The sequence below is a fragment of the Gobio gobio genome (genome assembly GCF_949357685.1).
Source record: "Gobio gobio genome assembly, chromosome: 9".
Classification (NCBI taxonomy): domain Eukaryota; kingdom Metazoa; phylum Chordata; class Actinopteri; order Cypriniformes; family Gobionidae; genus Gobio; species Gobio gobio.
In genome coordinates, this window is record NC_137115.1 from 43,103,375 (window position 1) to 43,117,388 (window position 14,014).

Consider the following 14,014-nt stretch of genomic DNA (forward strand, 5'->3'; position numbering starts at 1 on the left):
AGCAGAAAAGGGGCTAAAGATGAACTGAGCACAATACAAAAATGACTGCAGGTTAGTGGATAATATAAGACGGACGTTAAATAATTATTTTTTAACTGTTTTATACAATGTAAGTGTTTCAAAGCAAGGAATGCAATGCATATTGCATACAGGAAGAGTATTCTGCAACCAACAGTCTTAATAATTTAATGACGAATGTTATGAATGTTAAAAGTAGACATTACTTACAGTGATAGTGTTTTCGCTTGTTTCTGTGTTGATAAAGTGATAAGGTTAGATAGCTACAGGAAGGTTCAATAGCTACAATAGCTAGGTTAAATTTTGTGTGCATTGCTTTAACATTCAAAGTCCACCAACAAGATCATAGGCTCATAGGCATATACAGTATAGTTATAAATATACAATATGTGAATTAATTTTACTTGTAATGCTTGTGTACATGTAAAGTCCTCTTCTGTCAATGATTCTGATAATTTACAGTTTTAACCCTTATTTTTACTTCTATTGTCTGCTATTCTGCTGTTTCCCTTTTTACAATAGGAAGGGCGAGGGTTCTCACTTGATTATGCTTACTGAAGAAGTTATTTATTACTTTGTCAAACAGATGTATCCACCTAACCTACATGATCACACTAAATACATTGTAGGTGTGCAAAGGTGGAGAGAGAGAGAGAGAGAGAGAGAGAGAGAGAGAGAGAGAGAGAGAGAGAGAGAGAGAGAGAGAGAGAGAGAGAGGGCGTGATAGAATTTGTTCAGGCTGAGTTTCTAGGTAGCGACAACACCTGCATTACCTGTTCTGGTGTGTCTCCACTCAGGTGCATGCCTTCTTTTTTTTCTAAAGTGACATTTTCATATTTATACTGAGAAGAAATGGCAGATTTTCCTGGTAAGGTCAACACTCAGACCAGCTCACAAGAACCTCAAAGAAGTTATGGAATCCCATCAAGTGTTGACATGAACTTCATCAAGAGCATTCCTGGTATTCTACTTTTGGCTGAGATTGTAAGTTGGAAAACTGTAATTTCCCATGCTTTATCATATGTTAAAGTATTTTTTGCTTTTGAAAACTATTCATTTCTCCTTTCATCATATACTCATAGCCACTTTCCTATGCTATTTCTTTATTCTTCAAAAATAATGCCGGTATGAGAAATACTGAGACTGTGTAGGTGTTAGTTGATAAAACAAACTGACCATGCCCATGTACTATGGATTATGGTCATAATGGTTCATACAACTAGGATATTATGCCATTGTTAGATTTATTACCACAGACGGCATGCTTATAGAGTTTACATAGACGTAGATGTAATGTTTACATTGTGGTACTTGAATTAGGTGCATTTCTACATTGAGCCAAGTCTATATCTCTGAGTTATTTAGAAACATCATTCAGCTGTACGTATTGATGAACAAGCAACTATCAAGACAACATACAGAAAAATAATTATCTGACTATATGAGCAAACATAAATGAACATAAACTAAACTAATCTTACAATAAACATTTCTGATTATTAGTATTTATGAAGATGATCCTCTTATCTGTCTTCTCATTGGTTATTTGGTCAGGACCTCTAATTAAAAATGCTCCCCTCAATACAAGTACATAACTCATGTAATCAGTGTTGAATCAGTAAATAATATACGTAATATTACTGAGCTTTACTGAATATTGGACCCGAGATGTCTGTTTTTAGTCTTTATTCTCTGGAGCAAGTCATAGTTGTTGTTTGAAGGTATCTTGTGTCAGACACATAGCCTGAAAGCTGAGACCTTTATCAGATGAATAATACATTATGAACTTTTGATATTCATTGTACAAAATACAAATGGATGCCATTGACATAGCCTGTTCATATAAAAATAGTATTTTTGTATATGTATTTTCTGTACTTGTATTTCTCAAATGTATAACTGAAAACATTCCTTAGGACATACATCAATACTTCCAATACTAAATATGATGATGCTAAATTCAAATCAGTAATTGCTGACAGGATTAGATATCCAATGAACATCACCAGGATGATTCACACTTGCATCACTTTTTTTTAAAGCTCACGTGTTTCAGAGCATATATAGTGTCATCTAAAGTAATTCAACACCCTTACACCTAAAAATGATAACTAAAAGGTTTTCTTGATTTAAACTAAAGGATTCATTTTCCCAAAAATGAAAATTGTGTATTAATTTAGTCACCCTTGTGTCCTTTTGAAACCTGTATGGCTTTCTTTTTTCTGTGAAACACAAAAGATCATTTGAAAAGACTGTTTTAGTCTCCACTGACTTTGATTGTATGGACAAAAACTGATGAATCTTTGGGTGGACTATCCCTTTAAGTAACTGTTTTTTCATTGACGTTTAACATATGACCATCTCCATCCTCTGTTTAGGTTGTTGGATTACTGGTGTGGGCGCTGATCGTCAGTACTCCATACTCCTCTTTTTCTGCTTATGGCTGGGTCCTTTTTGTCAGCGTGACACTGTGGCTTTTGAGCATCGCCCTGTTGGTTGTGCTATTGCTGAGGTTTCATCAAAGTCTATCCTCAATACCCTGGCCTTTGGTGGTGAGACTCTCACTTGTCTCATGGAGTAGATAACATATTTAAATCAAGGCTTTGTCGGTCAAATCAAGTTTGTAATCCTGTCTCCCCTTCTTCCTTGTAGTTCATGGTGTTTTACTTAGCCGCAGCTGTTCTATACCTAACTGCCTTTTTGACGAATGCTGCATCCGTTCCAGGCGGGTTTTACCGTGGTCATCTGGGAACTTCTGCAGTGAGTGAAAACATCTCTTGAACGCACTCTACACGTTTACATACTATGAGCTGAAAGAGGTGTGTCTGACTAAAGTAAAGCTGATCTGATAACAGGTCAGGTGATTCAGATGTCAACAACACTCAAGACCTAACAAATTACTACCGTTCACAAGTTTGGTTAAAGAAATTAATAATTAAAGAATCCTAAAAAATTGTACCCTGGTTTCCACAAAATATCACCACTGATAACAAGAAATGTTTCTTGAGCACCAAAGCACTTCTGAAGGATCATGTGACTCTGAAGACTGGAATAATGGCTGCTGAAAATGCAGCTTTGCCATCACAGGAATAAATTACATTACAAAATATATTAAAATAGAAAACATTTATTTAAAAAAAATACAATATTTTATAAATATTACTATTTAACTTTGATCAAATAAATGCAGCCTTGGTGAGCCTGAGAGACTTCTTTCAAAAACATTAAGAAATCTCTCGTTCAGTGTACTGTAGATAGGGCCTTCTTAAAGTTTATATTGATTAAAAATAGAAGTCGCTATGCCAAAGCATCTAATCTGAAGCAGAGCCTTCACTTATAACTGTATAAAGCATGTTTATTCACTCACTGGAACACACAATATAGTGTCATAGAACAAATAAAAGGCTTTTAGGAGATGGTTACAATGTGAAACTCTGTAGAGTTGTATGCGTGTTTTATAGGGCTTTAAAAACCTAACCGGCCAGAGTCCAGATTAAATTGTGCAGCAAGCACATGACAAACCTATAATGCTCTACAGTGGAGGAGTGTAATCACAATGTATACCTCCTGCCTGTGTAAAGGTCAACAGCTTAAGTCTCTAAATTATTACAGCATCTTTAAAACTACATATCTGCTCAATGACTGCGTATATACTTGCATGTAAAACAGTTATGTGCCCTGAAATCATTATCTGGGGGTTAGCTTGTATTATGGCTCACTCAAAGTCCTTAAAGGGATAGTTCACCCAAAATTGAAAATTATGTTATCATTTACTCATACTGATGTTCAAACTGTATGCGTTTCTTTCTACTGTGGAACACAAAAGAAGATATTTTGAAGAATGTTCAACTGTTTTTGCTCAAAACAACATTGGACCCCATTAACTTTCATTGTATGGATGATTTTTTTTCTTTCTTTATAACATCTTCTTTTGTGAACTGCGTATGTCTTATACTTGGTACAATTTGTCAAATCGTCGTCTTTTTTTTCTTGCAGTTCTTTGCCATAGTGGTGACCCTGTTATATACAACTAGCTGCTACTTTGCCTATTTTGGCTGGAAGGGTGAAGGGCAAAACGCAGCGGGGAGTACAGTGCCTGTGTAGACCATCCTCTGATTAACACTGTCATACCCCATGTGAGGACACTTCCAAGAGGATATTACTCTGATTATTTGGTATTGCTGAAAATCCTCTTCAGGAACATCCGTCAACACTTCTGTATAATGGTGCCAACATAATTGTTAGATGGTTTGTAACATGGACATTATGTGTACTGAGAGTCACCCTCCACGTGCAGCTTTTTGGAGTCCGTAAGATTTTTTTTTTTTTATATATATATATATTTCTTTTAAAGAAGTTATTACTTTTTCAACACGGAGGTATTGATTAAAAGTGATAACATTTAAAATGTGACAATTTTTTCAAATAAATGCTGTTCTTTTGAATTTTCTGTTCATCAAAGAATAGCTTTGCCATCACAGGAATACATCCTATTTTAAAATTATAATTTTTTTCACTATATTACTGTCTTTATTGTATTTTTGATCAAAGAAATGCATCTTTAGTGAGCATTAGAGACTCCTTCAAAAACATTAAAATCTTACCAACCCCAAACATTTGAATAATAGTGTACTATTTTTGTAAGATACACAAACTGACTTGAGCAAATATGTATTTAAGTGGTGAGATTCTTGCATTATTGTAAAGTTATTCTTAAGAATGTAATTGATTCATTGTTTTGAGCATAATTTTTTTTTGATAAAATCATTAAAGAACAATTGTATTTATTTATTCCATACGCAGGCTCAAATGTCTATATATACAAATAAACAAATATACACAATTACGCAACATTCATCTAGTAAGAACAACACATTCTATGTAAAGAAGGCTGAAATTTGCACTGTATACATCAACAAAACATATTTTGAAAAGCTGTATGAGATTTTTGCATTGTTTCTGGTAATTGTATAAACATATATTTTTCTTAATGATGTTATGTTTCACCTGGGCTCGTGAATGGTTAAAAAGGGTCTTCTAGAACTGTTGTCATATCAGGCACATTGTATAATACTTTTTTTTAATAAAAAAGTCCTTTTTGATTGTCAAGTGAAAGGAATTATTTAGGTATCTAATGATATAAAATGGAGGGGTTCTTGCATGAAAATATGCAATAAAGTGGCAGCTTTGAGATGTTGAGGCTCATTACAACTTTCTACATCAACTTGGTCAGAAATGGCAATAGTGTTTTTCTGCACTGTAGGCCAAAACAAAAGAACTGATCCAGACTCAGTCTGGATTTAGTGACAGATCATGTGAATACTGTTAGAAGAGTCATACCGAGTGAGCTGACCGTTGTATTTTACGTTTAAACATTAACCTAAATTAAACAAAGATTCCCTTCTGTCAGTTTAGTATAACAATGATTGTTTTGGATGTGTCGGAAAGGAATTTTCAATGAATATTCATCTTTTTAAATGGGAGTTATCATTGTGTTGATCAAGTTCATTTACATGAAATCCCCATTTTCATTGGTTCAGCTCGATTGTGAGGCCATGCTGGAGGTCAGAGGTGAAGTTGAAGCAGAATTTAATGACTTCACCACCAGTCCAGTACTAAGGTCCAATCCTCTACCCTCCTTTTCCTATAAAAAGAAGATTGGGGAAAACGAGTTTCTGCCACAGACTTCTGGCACATTTATGGCTTTTGTTCATGGTAGTATAAAAGTAGGCCAATGTTTCATTGTAGTAGGTGATTAAGTTTCAGATTATTTTATTATAGCCAATAATTACATTTGAACTAGGCAGAACAGCCTTTCTCTAAACTGTAGAAGAATCGGAATACACCTTATTTTACATTATAAATCCTATCCTAAGGTTAAAGGAAAAAAATATTTTTACTTACTGCTCTGTAATCAATGAACATCTCTTTGAAGGCCATAAAGTCAGTGAAAGTGAGCAGCATGTCAAGTATGTCACCTGAGACTTCATCTTTGTGCTGTCTAATTGAAAAAAATAACATAAAAAAGTAATGGTCACCATTATGGAGTAATTTTCTATGCAAATACCATCATATGTAAATACCTCCATCTAGTGGTAAATGATGCGTATTACAGTAAGAAGACATTTTAAACTGGGTTCCATTGGGGTGGGAATCACAGGGTACCTCACGATACAATACAACACAACACATGGCTCATGATACAGCAATTCTGCGATAATCAATATATTGCTAGACAATCCTATAATGATCACGATATCTGTCTAACTATGAAAACAAAATGCCTGTGAAACGGTTAAGTGCAGGTTTTCCAAACTTTGGACTTAAAGTGGCTTGGGCATCTTACTCACACTGCTGTCCGCCATCCCGTGAAAAACCTCTTTTTATAAGGCTAGTTAACTAATGTTCACGTTTCCCTCATTCTTGTGTTGAGTGCCACCTCGAGGAGCCATGAAGTAAACAAGGAACTCTATTTAGAGCGCCTTATTTTATTAATTAAAATATCGATATTTGGCACCAGCGTATCAATTCTCGTATCGCACAGAGAAGGACAATGATATATTGCCCTATCGATATTTTGCCCCACCCCAGGCCCCAAAGGAGTTCTAGTTTAGAGAAAAACTCAAAATAAATATAAAAAAGATTAAAGAAAATAAACAAATAATAATGGATTTAAAAAATAGTAAAGAATAAAAATTATCACAAAAAACACACTATACAGTACTATACTGAATAAAAAAAAGTGTAATGTAATAGAAAATAAATGTTTTCCAAATATTATTTTACACATATTTATAATATAATTTTTAATAGTATAAACTGGGCCTTTATACTTGATTTTTTTTTTAAGGATGGGGGTCCCTAACATTACATGATCATATTTAGGGGCCCATGGCATCTAAAAGACTGAAAACGCCTTAGACTGGGTTGCTATTGTCTGTATTGCATATTTTGAGATACATTGTGTTGACAGTCACTGTCCAGCCACTATACTCGGATTTAGAAAAGCTGATGAATTCGGCATACTTAAGTGAATGGGTGAAGGAATCCATGTTGAATCCAGGAATTCGCTCTACCAACTGCTGCTCCAGATGCTTTTCTAGGATTTCAATCTGAAAAAAAAAAATCACAAATGACAGTTAAATATTTCCATCTCAACAAGGGTCATGAACGTGATTAAAAAAAGCTCAAAGTATCACATACATATTCATTAAATATAGGTGTATAGCTGAGCTTATTCTCCTCAGAGTCATCAAACTCAAGGTAATATTTCTCCATGAAAGACTGCTGAAGATATTGGAATTCATCCTCTGTGGAGAAAATTACATGTGTTAGTAATAACTAGGTCATATTTCACCCAGAACCATAAGGAAAAAAAAGAATATTTTTTTTTTTATCAAATTAAAACTAATTAAAGGAATAGTTCACCCAAAAATGAAAATTAGACCATGATTTAACCTCAAGCCATTCTAGGTGTATATGACATTCTTCTTTCAGACGAACACATTCAGAAAATGTCCTGGCTCTTCTAAGCTTTATAATGGCAATGAATGGCTGTTTCTGTTTTGAAGTCCATAAAAGTGCATCTATCCATTATAAAAAGTGCTCCACACAGCTCTGGGAGGTTAATAAAAGCCTTCTGAAGTAAAATGATGGGTTTGTGGAAAAATATCCATCCTTCCAGTCACTGCCATTATACAACTTGGAAGAGCCAAGATTTTTTTTAATATAACTCCTGATTGTATTTGTCTGAAAGAATAATGTCATATACACCTAGCTAGGATGGCTTGAGGGTGAGTAAATCATGGGCTAATTTTCATTTTTGGGTGAACTATCCCCTTAAGTACATTTTCTCACGAAAATTGACTGGGACATGTCCTTGACAGAATATGTAAGATTCACCCTTGTTAAAAATAAATTCTACTAGATTATATTCATTATTTACAATTGTGGTCATAAGTGACTTAAGTGATTTAAAAATAATAATAGATAGATTAATACCCATTATAATATCCTCGATGTTCCCTATTACCATGTCAAATTCTGCATCAGCATCTGATGACCTGGAGAGACAAAATAGTATAGATAAAAGAAGTGAAAATTTGATAAAGTTACATGCAATATTTATATCTTTATAACTCACTTTGAAACAGCAAAGTCCTCTTCTTCCAAATTCTGCATTTCAACTATGTTCTCGTTGCCACTCAGTAGATCTTTTGTGTTGAGAAAAAAAGTGTAAATAACGTTACAAAATGCACAGATAGAATTTTAAATATCCGCGACAGATATGATCTTAATCATGAAACTAGTCTGACAAGATTTGAGTAAGCTAGCTGGTAGTAGTGCAGGTGCATGGCTGACGCACTGGAGATTTAAAGACACCAGGACGGTAGTGCATAATCAAACGGTTGGTTTCGTGACCTAGGAGATACAGTCGACTATTTTTTATTCGCACATTTTTTGATATTTTAAAACAATTAATTAACGTTACCTGTCTCTTGAGGATCCATCATAAATCGCCCGAACGTTCTTCCTGAATTCGCTGCTGCCACGGCAACGGGAGAACGCGTACTTGTTCGAAATGTGTCCGGTAGAAACAACTTTACTTTCATTTAGTTCCGCCTCTTTGACCTAAAAAAAGAAAAGAAGGTATGCTATTTCCGGACCATTACAGAGGTTAAATACATGTTGTGGTTCATTTTGCCTTTTCTAATTAATGATCTTTTAGTAAGTCAGGCGATAAGTGTTTCAAGTTGAACGCATTTGACAAGATCATACCAAGAGGCACCACTCAGAAAATAGGTCAAATCTGTCATAATTTTAATAATGACCTGCTTTATTGTGGAGAGACAGGAAATCACGTTTATTTATCTATATCATATAATATAATCATTATTAGATATAGCCCTTCTTTCTTATTTCGACACACTGGTTCCTTTCCCCAACATCCCAATGCACATTATTTTAAAGAAGGAAATATTATAATAAAGAAATATAAATATTCTTTTTTAAAGATGTAAATGTAAAAATGTACAACAAAATAATAAAAAATGAGAGAATACAATGCCACAACAACACAGAAAGATACATAACCACCCTGCAATGGAATTATAAGATTCTCATTTATAAAACGTACGAAATTTGGTACATTTCGTATATGTTGTTTATCGAATATAATTATTAGCTGTACTATATATTTATTTTCAATGCAAAATGTAATCTTTAAAATAAAATGTTACATGAGATACAGTAATCCTTACCACACATTATAGTTTTCAATTTCTTCTGGAACAATATTCAAGAGAAACAATGGGAAAACAACTATGTATAACTGTAAATGTGTAATATATTCAATGTAACACAAAATATACAAAGATAATAATTTTTGTTCTTCAAAATATGTTGGTGTAGTTTTGTGTATTTTCAACTTTAGTGTATGATCGCAAAAAAACATTTGAATGCAGCTGCCTAACGACTTTCCTTGTTTTGTGTCACGTACATGACGTCACTCAGCGTCGGCCCATGACGCTGCGTCTCTTTGTTGGCCCAGCAGCAGCGTCGCTCCTCTGTTGTTGTTTTCTCTGCTGCTGGAAAAACTGGAATGCTAGCAAGCTAAATAAGTATTCTCGTTTTGGTTTGCTCTATCTGCCAAATAATACACATCGAACTTCTCTCACTTGGCTTGTCGCTACATTAAACGCAACCCAGTCATGGACTCAGACGAGGGTTACAATTACGAATTCGACGACGAGGAAGAGGAATGCAGCGAAGACAGCGGCGAAGATGAGACAGCGGACGACACCCTGGAGCTCGGCGAGGTGGAGTTGGTTGATCCCGTTGTGGCCGGCGGGGAGCGAGACGACTGCGGGGAGACGGGAGGCAGCGGCCTCGGGCCCGGGCAGGATGAGGAAGACTACCGCTTTGAAGTTCTTACCGCCGAGCAGATCCTGCAGCATATGGTCGAGTGTATCAGGGAGGTCAACGAGGTCATCCAGGTAAGTGTTTTCAGGGCACCCCCTGGGCTCAGCCCTGGAATACCCGTTATAGCAAAAGAGGAGATTTTTACATCATTCTGGCAAACTTTGCCCCCCGTTGGCAGCACAAGAGACGTGAAAAAGCCACAAGTTGTCCTTAAAACCAAAGTGAATGAAAACACAGTGTCGTTGCGTCAACAGGACACATATATGGTCATGGCCATCGTTATGAAGGAGCAGGTTTGCGTCAACCCAGTCATTTCCCTGTCCTTAACACATCCAGTAATGACATAAGATGCTTAACTAGCTTCTAGTTCACCTGCATATAAAATCCCGCTGACATGTCTCCCTTTAATGTGCTTCGTTTAAACAAAAGTACATTTGTATTGCCAGAACGTTTGCATCTGAGCACATGATAAACCAAGTCACGTCAAGAAAATAATAATGTTGTAAATCTCTCCATTTTATTAGATCCCCCTTGTTCCTGGTCACACTAGCTTAGGAAGCTAACCACGAACAAACCGCCCCAGTTTAAGTATCTCAAAAACTACATTGCGATGTCTTCACATGTGGCATATGTATTGAGGGCTGGTTGTTGATATTCTGAAGAAGAAGGTGTCCCCTTTATCATCTGTTTAACTGGGATATGGCTTAGGTGGCGTTAGCATGTGAGAGTTACCTAGTCTTAGTTGCTCCCGACAACAACATGGCGGAGCCGATGCTTCATCATGGCTGGTTATGTTTGATTAAACAGCACAAAAATAGATCATCAAAGTGAATTTGAGTCATGATTGAAGTCTGCTTTCTGCTGCAGAGTCACAGCCACAGGCTGTTTGGAGTCTCGTGAAGCTCGACATTTCACTCTGCTAACCGCAGTTTTGATTGATTTGTTTTGTTTATGCTGGTTAATTTACAGATTTTGCGCCAATTTATTAGATTTGCTCCTCCTATGCAGTCAGCAAACGCCTTTTTATGCTGTTATTGTGATAAGTTGAAGTGATTGATGCCGTGGCTCACTTTTGGTTACATGTTATAGTATATCTATTACAGTCTATTCTGTTTGTTTGTCCCAGTGCAGTACAAGCTTTCACAACTGAACCCAATGAAGACCCTGCTTTATTTCAGGAACGTCAAATTGGGGTGGTTGCGAAATTCAGAAGGTTAAGCTGGTTATGTCTCCTCGTATCCCTCTGGACTTTCTGCCAATATACACTCTGATAAACTTTTTCAAGCATTGTAGTACAGGCTTTTCTCCCTGAATTCTGTTGTCTTAAAAAAAATCATATCATTGCTGCTCTTTGAAGCATTGTCCTTCATGCCACAAACCCAAGATGTCCTCGCAGTCTGTGTCGCAATGACATACTGAATTGAATCCAATAGATATAGTTTTTCTCAAACCAGGTTAAGTTTAAGTTATGGTAGGTTTAGGGGTTAGTATTTGTTATATTGTTCTGTAGGCAATCAGCACTGTGTTTGACATTAGTAATTAAGTATTTACACACACATATGTATATGTATTACACATATATTACACACACACACATCTATATAATATATGTGTGTGTATAAATACATTCATACATATATTATAATAGATGGAGGACATTCAATAATTCATGTCAATAATCAATATCAGTTGTTTTCCTGAAAAAATATTAATTTAGCAATTATTTAAGTATTAAATCAATGTGTAGTTTATTAACATTTTTGACTTGCGTCAAAAGTATAACTGATCTGTAAGTATTACGTACAACAAACTATACTTTATATAAACTGTTGTATAACTATATCTGTCTACACACAATTGCTGTATATGAAACAATGTATGCCTTTGTCTCTTGTTACAGAATCCTGCTACAATCACTAGAATATTACTTAGTCATTTCAACTGGGACAAAGAAAAGCTGATGGAAAGGTAATTGTTCTCTGTGGTCTACTCTATTCCCTCCCACCAGATTATTAATCAGCTAACACCTGCCTCTATTCAATACTGAACCAGCAAAGTTTGAGAAAAATCTGACGTTTATCTCTTTGCAGGTACTTTGATGGTAACCTGGACAAGCTGTTTTCAGAGTGTCATGTTATAAACCCCAGCAAGAAGTCTCGGACACGCCTCATGAACACAAGATCGTCGGCACAGGACATGCCATGTCAGATCTGCTATCTCAACTATCCTAACTCGGTTAGTACCCCCAGCGCAGTCACTTTCGTTGCATCTGATTAATCTATTTCCACTGCTGCTGTGCTGATAGTTTATTAGCGGACTTGCACAGAATCTGTGTCTGGAAATGGATCCATCCCTGGAATGTTCTTTGATAGACGGTTTGGCTAATTTGATTATACTTTTAGTCAAAAAGGTGTGGTACTCTCAGCCCCATTTAACATGCACTATTGTTCAAAAGTTTGGGTTTTGGGTTTTTAATGTTTGAAAGAAGTCTCTTATACTCATCAAGACTGCATTTATTTGATCAAAAATACATTAGAAAAATGTTTTCTGTTTTAATATATTTTCAAATGTAATTTATTAATTTGATGGCAAAGCAGATTTTTCAGCAGTCATTACTCACATGATCCTTCAGAAGTCATTCTAATATGCTGATTTGGTGCTTAAGCAATATTTCTTATTGATAATTATATGATAAATAATATAATTAAATATATTTATCTTATTAATATAATTTCAACTGATATTAACATTCTCATTAATATTTGTGCTGCTTAATATTTGGAATTCTTTGATTAAATAGACAGTTCAAAAGAACAGCATTTATTTGAAATCGTTTTTGTAGCAGTGTACTTTACTGTCACTTTTGATCAATTTAATGTGTCTTTGCTAAATAAATTTGTAATTACTTTCATTTAAAAAAAGCAATTGGACCCCAAACTTTTGCACAGTTGTGTATTTACTGTATCTAAATCCATTCTACAGAATAGATTTATATCCATAGATTTCCTTCCAAAATCATTGCATAAAATGCAATGTCTGCAGATTCCTTCTGTGGCTGTTTATTTCAGTGGATCTGTTTAATCGCTTAGCAGTGTGAACAGATTGTTTACCACATGGATGGGATGCTGTTGCATTGTGGGTTGTGTGAAGGTGGTATGCAGTATTATTTGGACATATCTTGTGTTTGCCACTCTGTGCGACACACTATAGTGTCTCAGCCATCAGGAAGGATTTCTAATGAGCTCTTTTCGCCAGTAATCTCTTCACTGGATTACTCAAATCAAATTGTATATAAAGCAAGCAGCCGAGGAGAGGACCAGGCGAGTCTTTGGATTTGCAGGGAACCTTGAGAAATCTTGTGTGTGTGTGTCAGAGAAAGGATAGATTTAGTGTGGCATGCATGCATGTATTGTTTTGATCAGCTTTGTCATGAGAGACAGCGGCTGTCTGAAAGAAAACTCTGGATTAAACAGCAGGGATTTGGAAACTGTGATGTTTATTGCTTTGAATCGTGACTATTTAACTGGAATAGCAACCAGTGACATTTCCTGTCTAACTGCTTGTCTGTTCGAAGTAAAGGATCAGTTGGGGGTCACATTATACAGCGAACTTCTTTAGGAAATGTAACTGTCATCAGTTTTATATCTTGAGTTCTGAAGTGTATCAGTTTATTAGGATGATTCATTTGACCCAAAGTCAAATTCAGATTACAATGTTTATGTGTTGCTTCATAAAGCTGACCACCACTCTACTCCCATGGGATGTTCCCTAAATACCATTAGTGCCGTCTGCACAGTGCTGTTAAACTACTTGTGATGTTGTTGTAAGCAATACTCTGCTTGCGTCAGTCCTACCACAAATATTAAGCTGATTTGTTCTTGCCTGCATTGTCTGTTGTCCCAAGAGAGAGAACCAGGCATTTACTACCAGGGGGCCTGAGACTATAAAACGCATGACAACGGGATACTTTGTAGGAGCAGTAGATAATCACTATGGCTGACTCTTCTGTCACCTGTTCAGTCAGAACTGCTTCGTAAGATCCCTTTCTGAGCCAAAACAACAGTGTTGTTGGTTG

The 14,014-nt window shown here is 35.7% G+C and overlaps 3 protein-coding genes across 5 annotated transcripts in view; 2 read left to right on the forward strand and 1 right to left on the reverse strand.

Annotated features, from left to right (window-relative positions):
- pllp (plasmolipin) lies at positions 1-5,125 on the forward strand. Its single transcript, XM_079825902.1, has 5 exons — positions 1-51; positions 842-1,002; positions 2,397-2,570; positions 2,671-2,778; positions 4,015-5,125. The coding sequence occupies exons 2-5, from the start codon at positions 871-873 to the stop codon at positions 4,120-4,122; spliced, it is 522 nt and encodes a 173-aa protein (XP_079682028.1). The 5' UTR covers positions 1-51; positions 842-870; the 3' UTR covers positions 4,123-5,125.
- On the reverse strand, positions 4,349-10,273 carry arl2bp (ADP-ribosylation factor-like 2 binding protein). Of its 2 annotated transcripts, none has more exons than XM_079825901.1 (8): positions 9,518-10,273; positions 8,510-8,649; positions 8,162-8,231; positions 8,020-8,081; positions 7,222-7,328; positions 7,045-7,130; positions 5,923-6,019; positions 4,349-5,662 (listed from the first exon to the last, which is right to left on the reverse strand). In XM_079825901.1, exons 2-8 carry the CDS (start codon positions 8,628-8,630, stop codon positions 5,555-5,557), a joined length of 651 nt encoding a protein of 216 aa, XP_079682027.1. In that variant the 5' UTR covers positions 8,631-8,649; positions 9,518-10,273; the 3' UTR covers positions 4,349-5,554. The 2 variants fall into 2 exon arrangements, with proteins under 2 accessions (XP_079682027.1, XP_079682026.1); XM_079825900.1 differs by having other exon boundaries at positions 9,495-10,267.
- Positions 9,526-14,014, forward strand: part of arih1 (ariadne ubiquitin-conjugating enzyme E2 binding protein homolog 1) — a 20,981-nt gene continuing 16,492 nt past the window's right edge. The window contains exons 1-3 of one of the 2 annotated variants that reach the window (XM_079825899.1): positions 9,526-10,013; positions 11,840-11,907; positions 12,030-12,174. In XM_079825899.1, coding sequence (XP_079682025.1) covers positions 9,729-10,013; positions 11,840-11,907; positions 12,030-12,174 — 498 coding nt within the window. In that variant the 5' untranslated portion in view covers positions 9,526-9,728. The remainder of the gene's footprint in view (positions 10,014-11,839; positions 11,908-12,029; positions 12,175-14,014) is intronic. The other variant, XM_079825898.1, reaches the window with a different exon arrangement.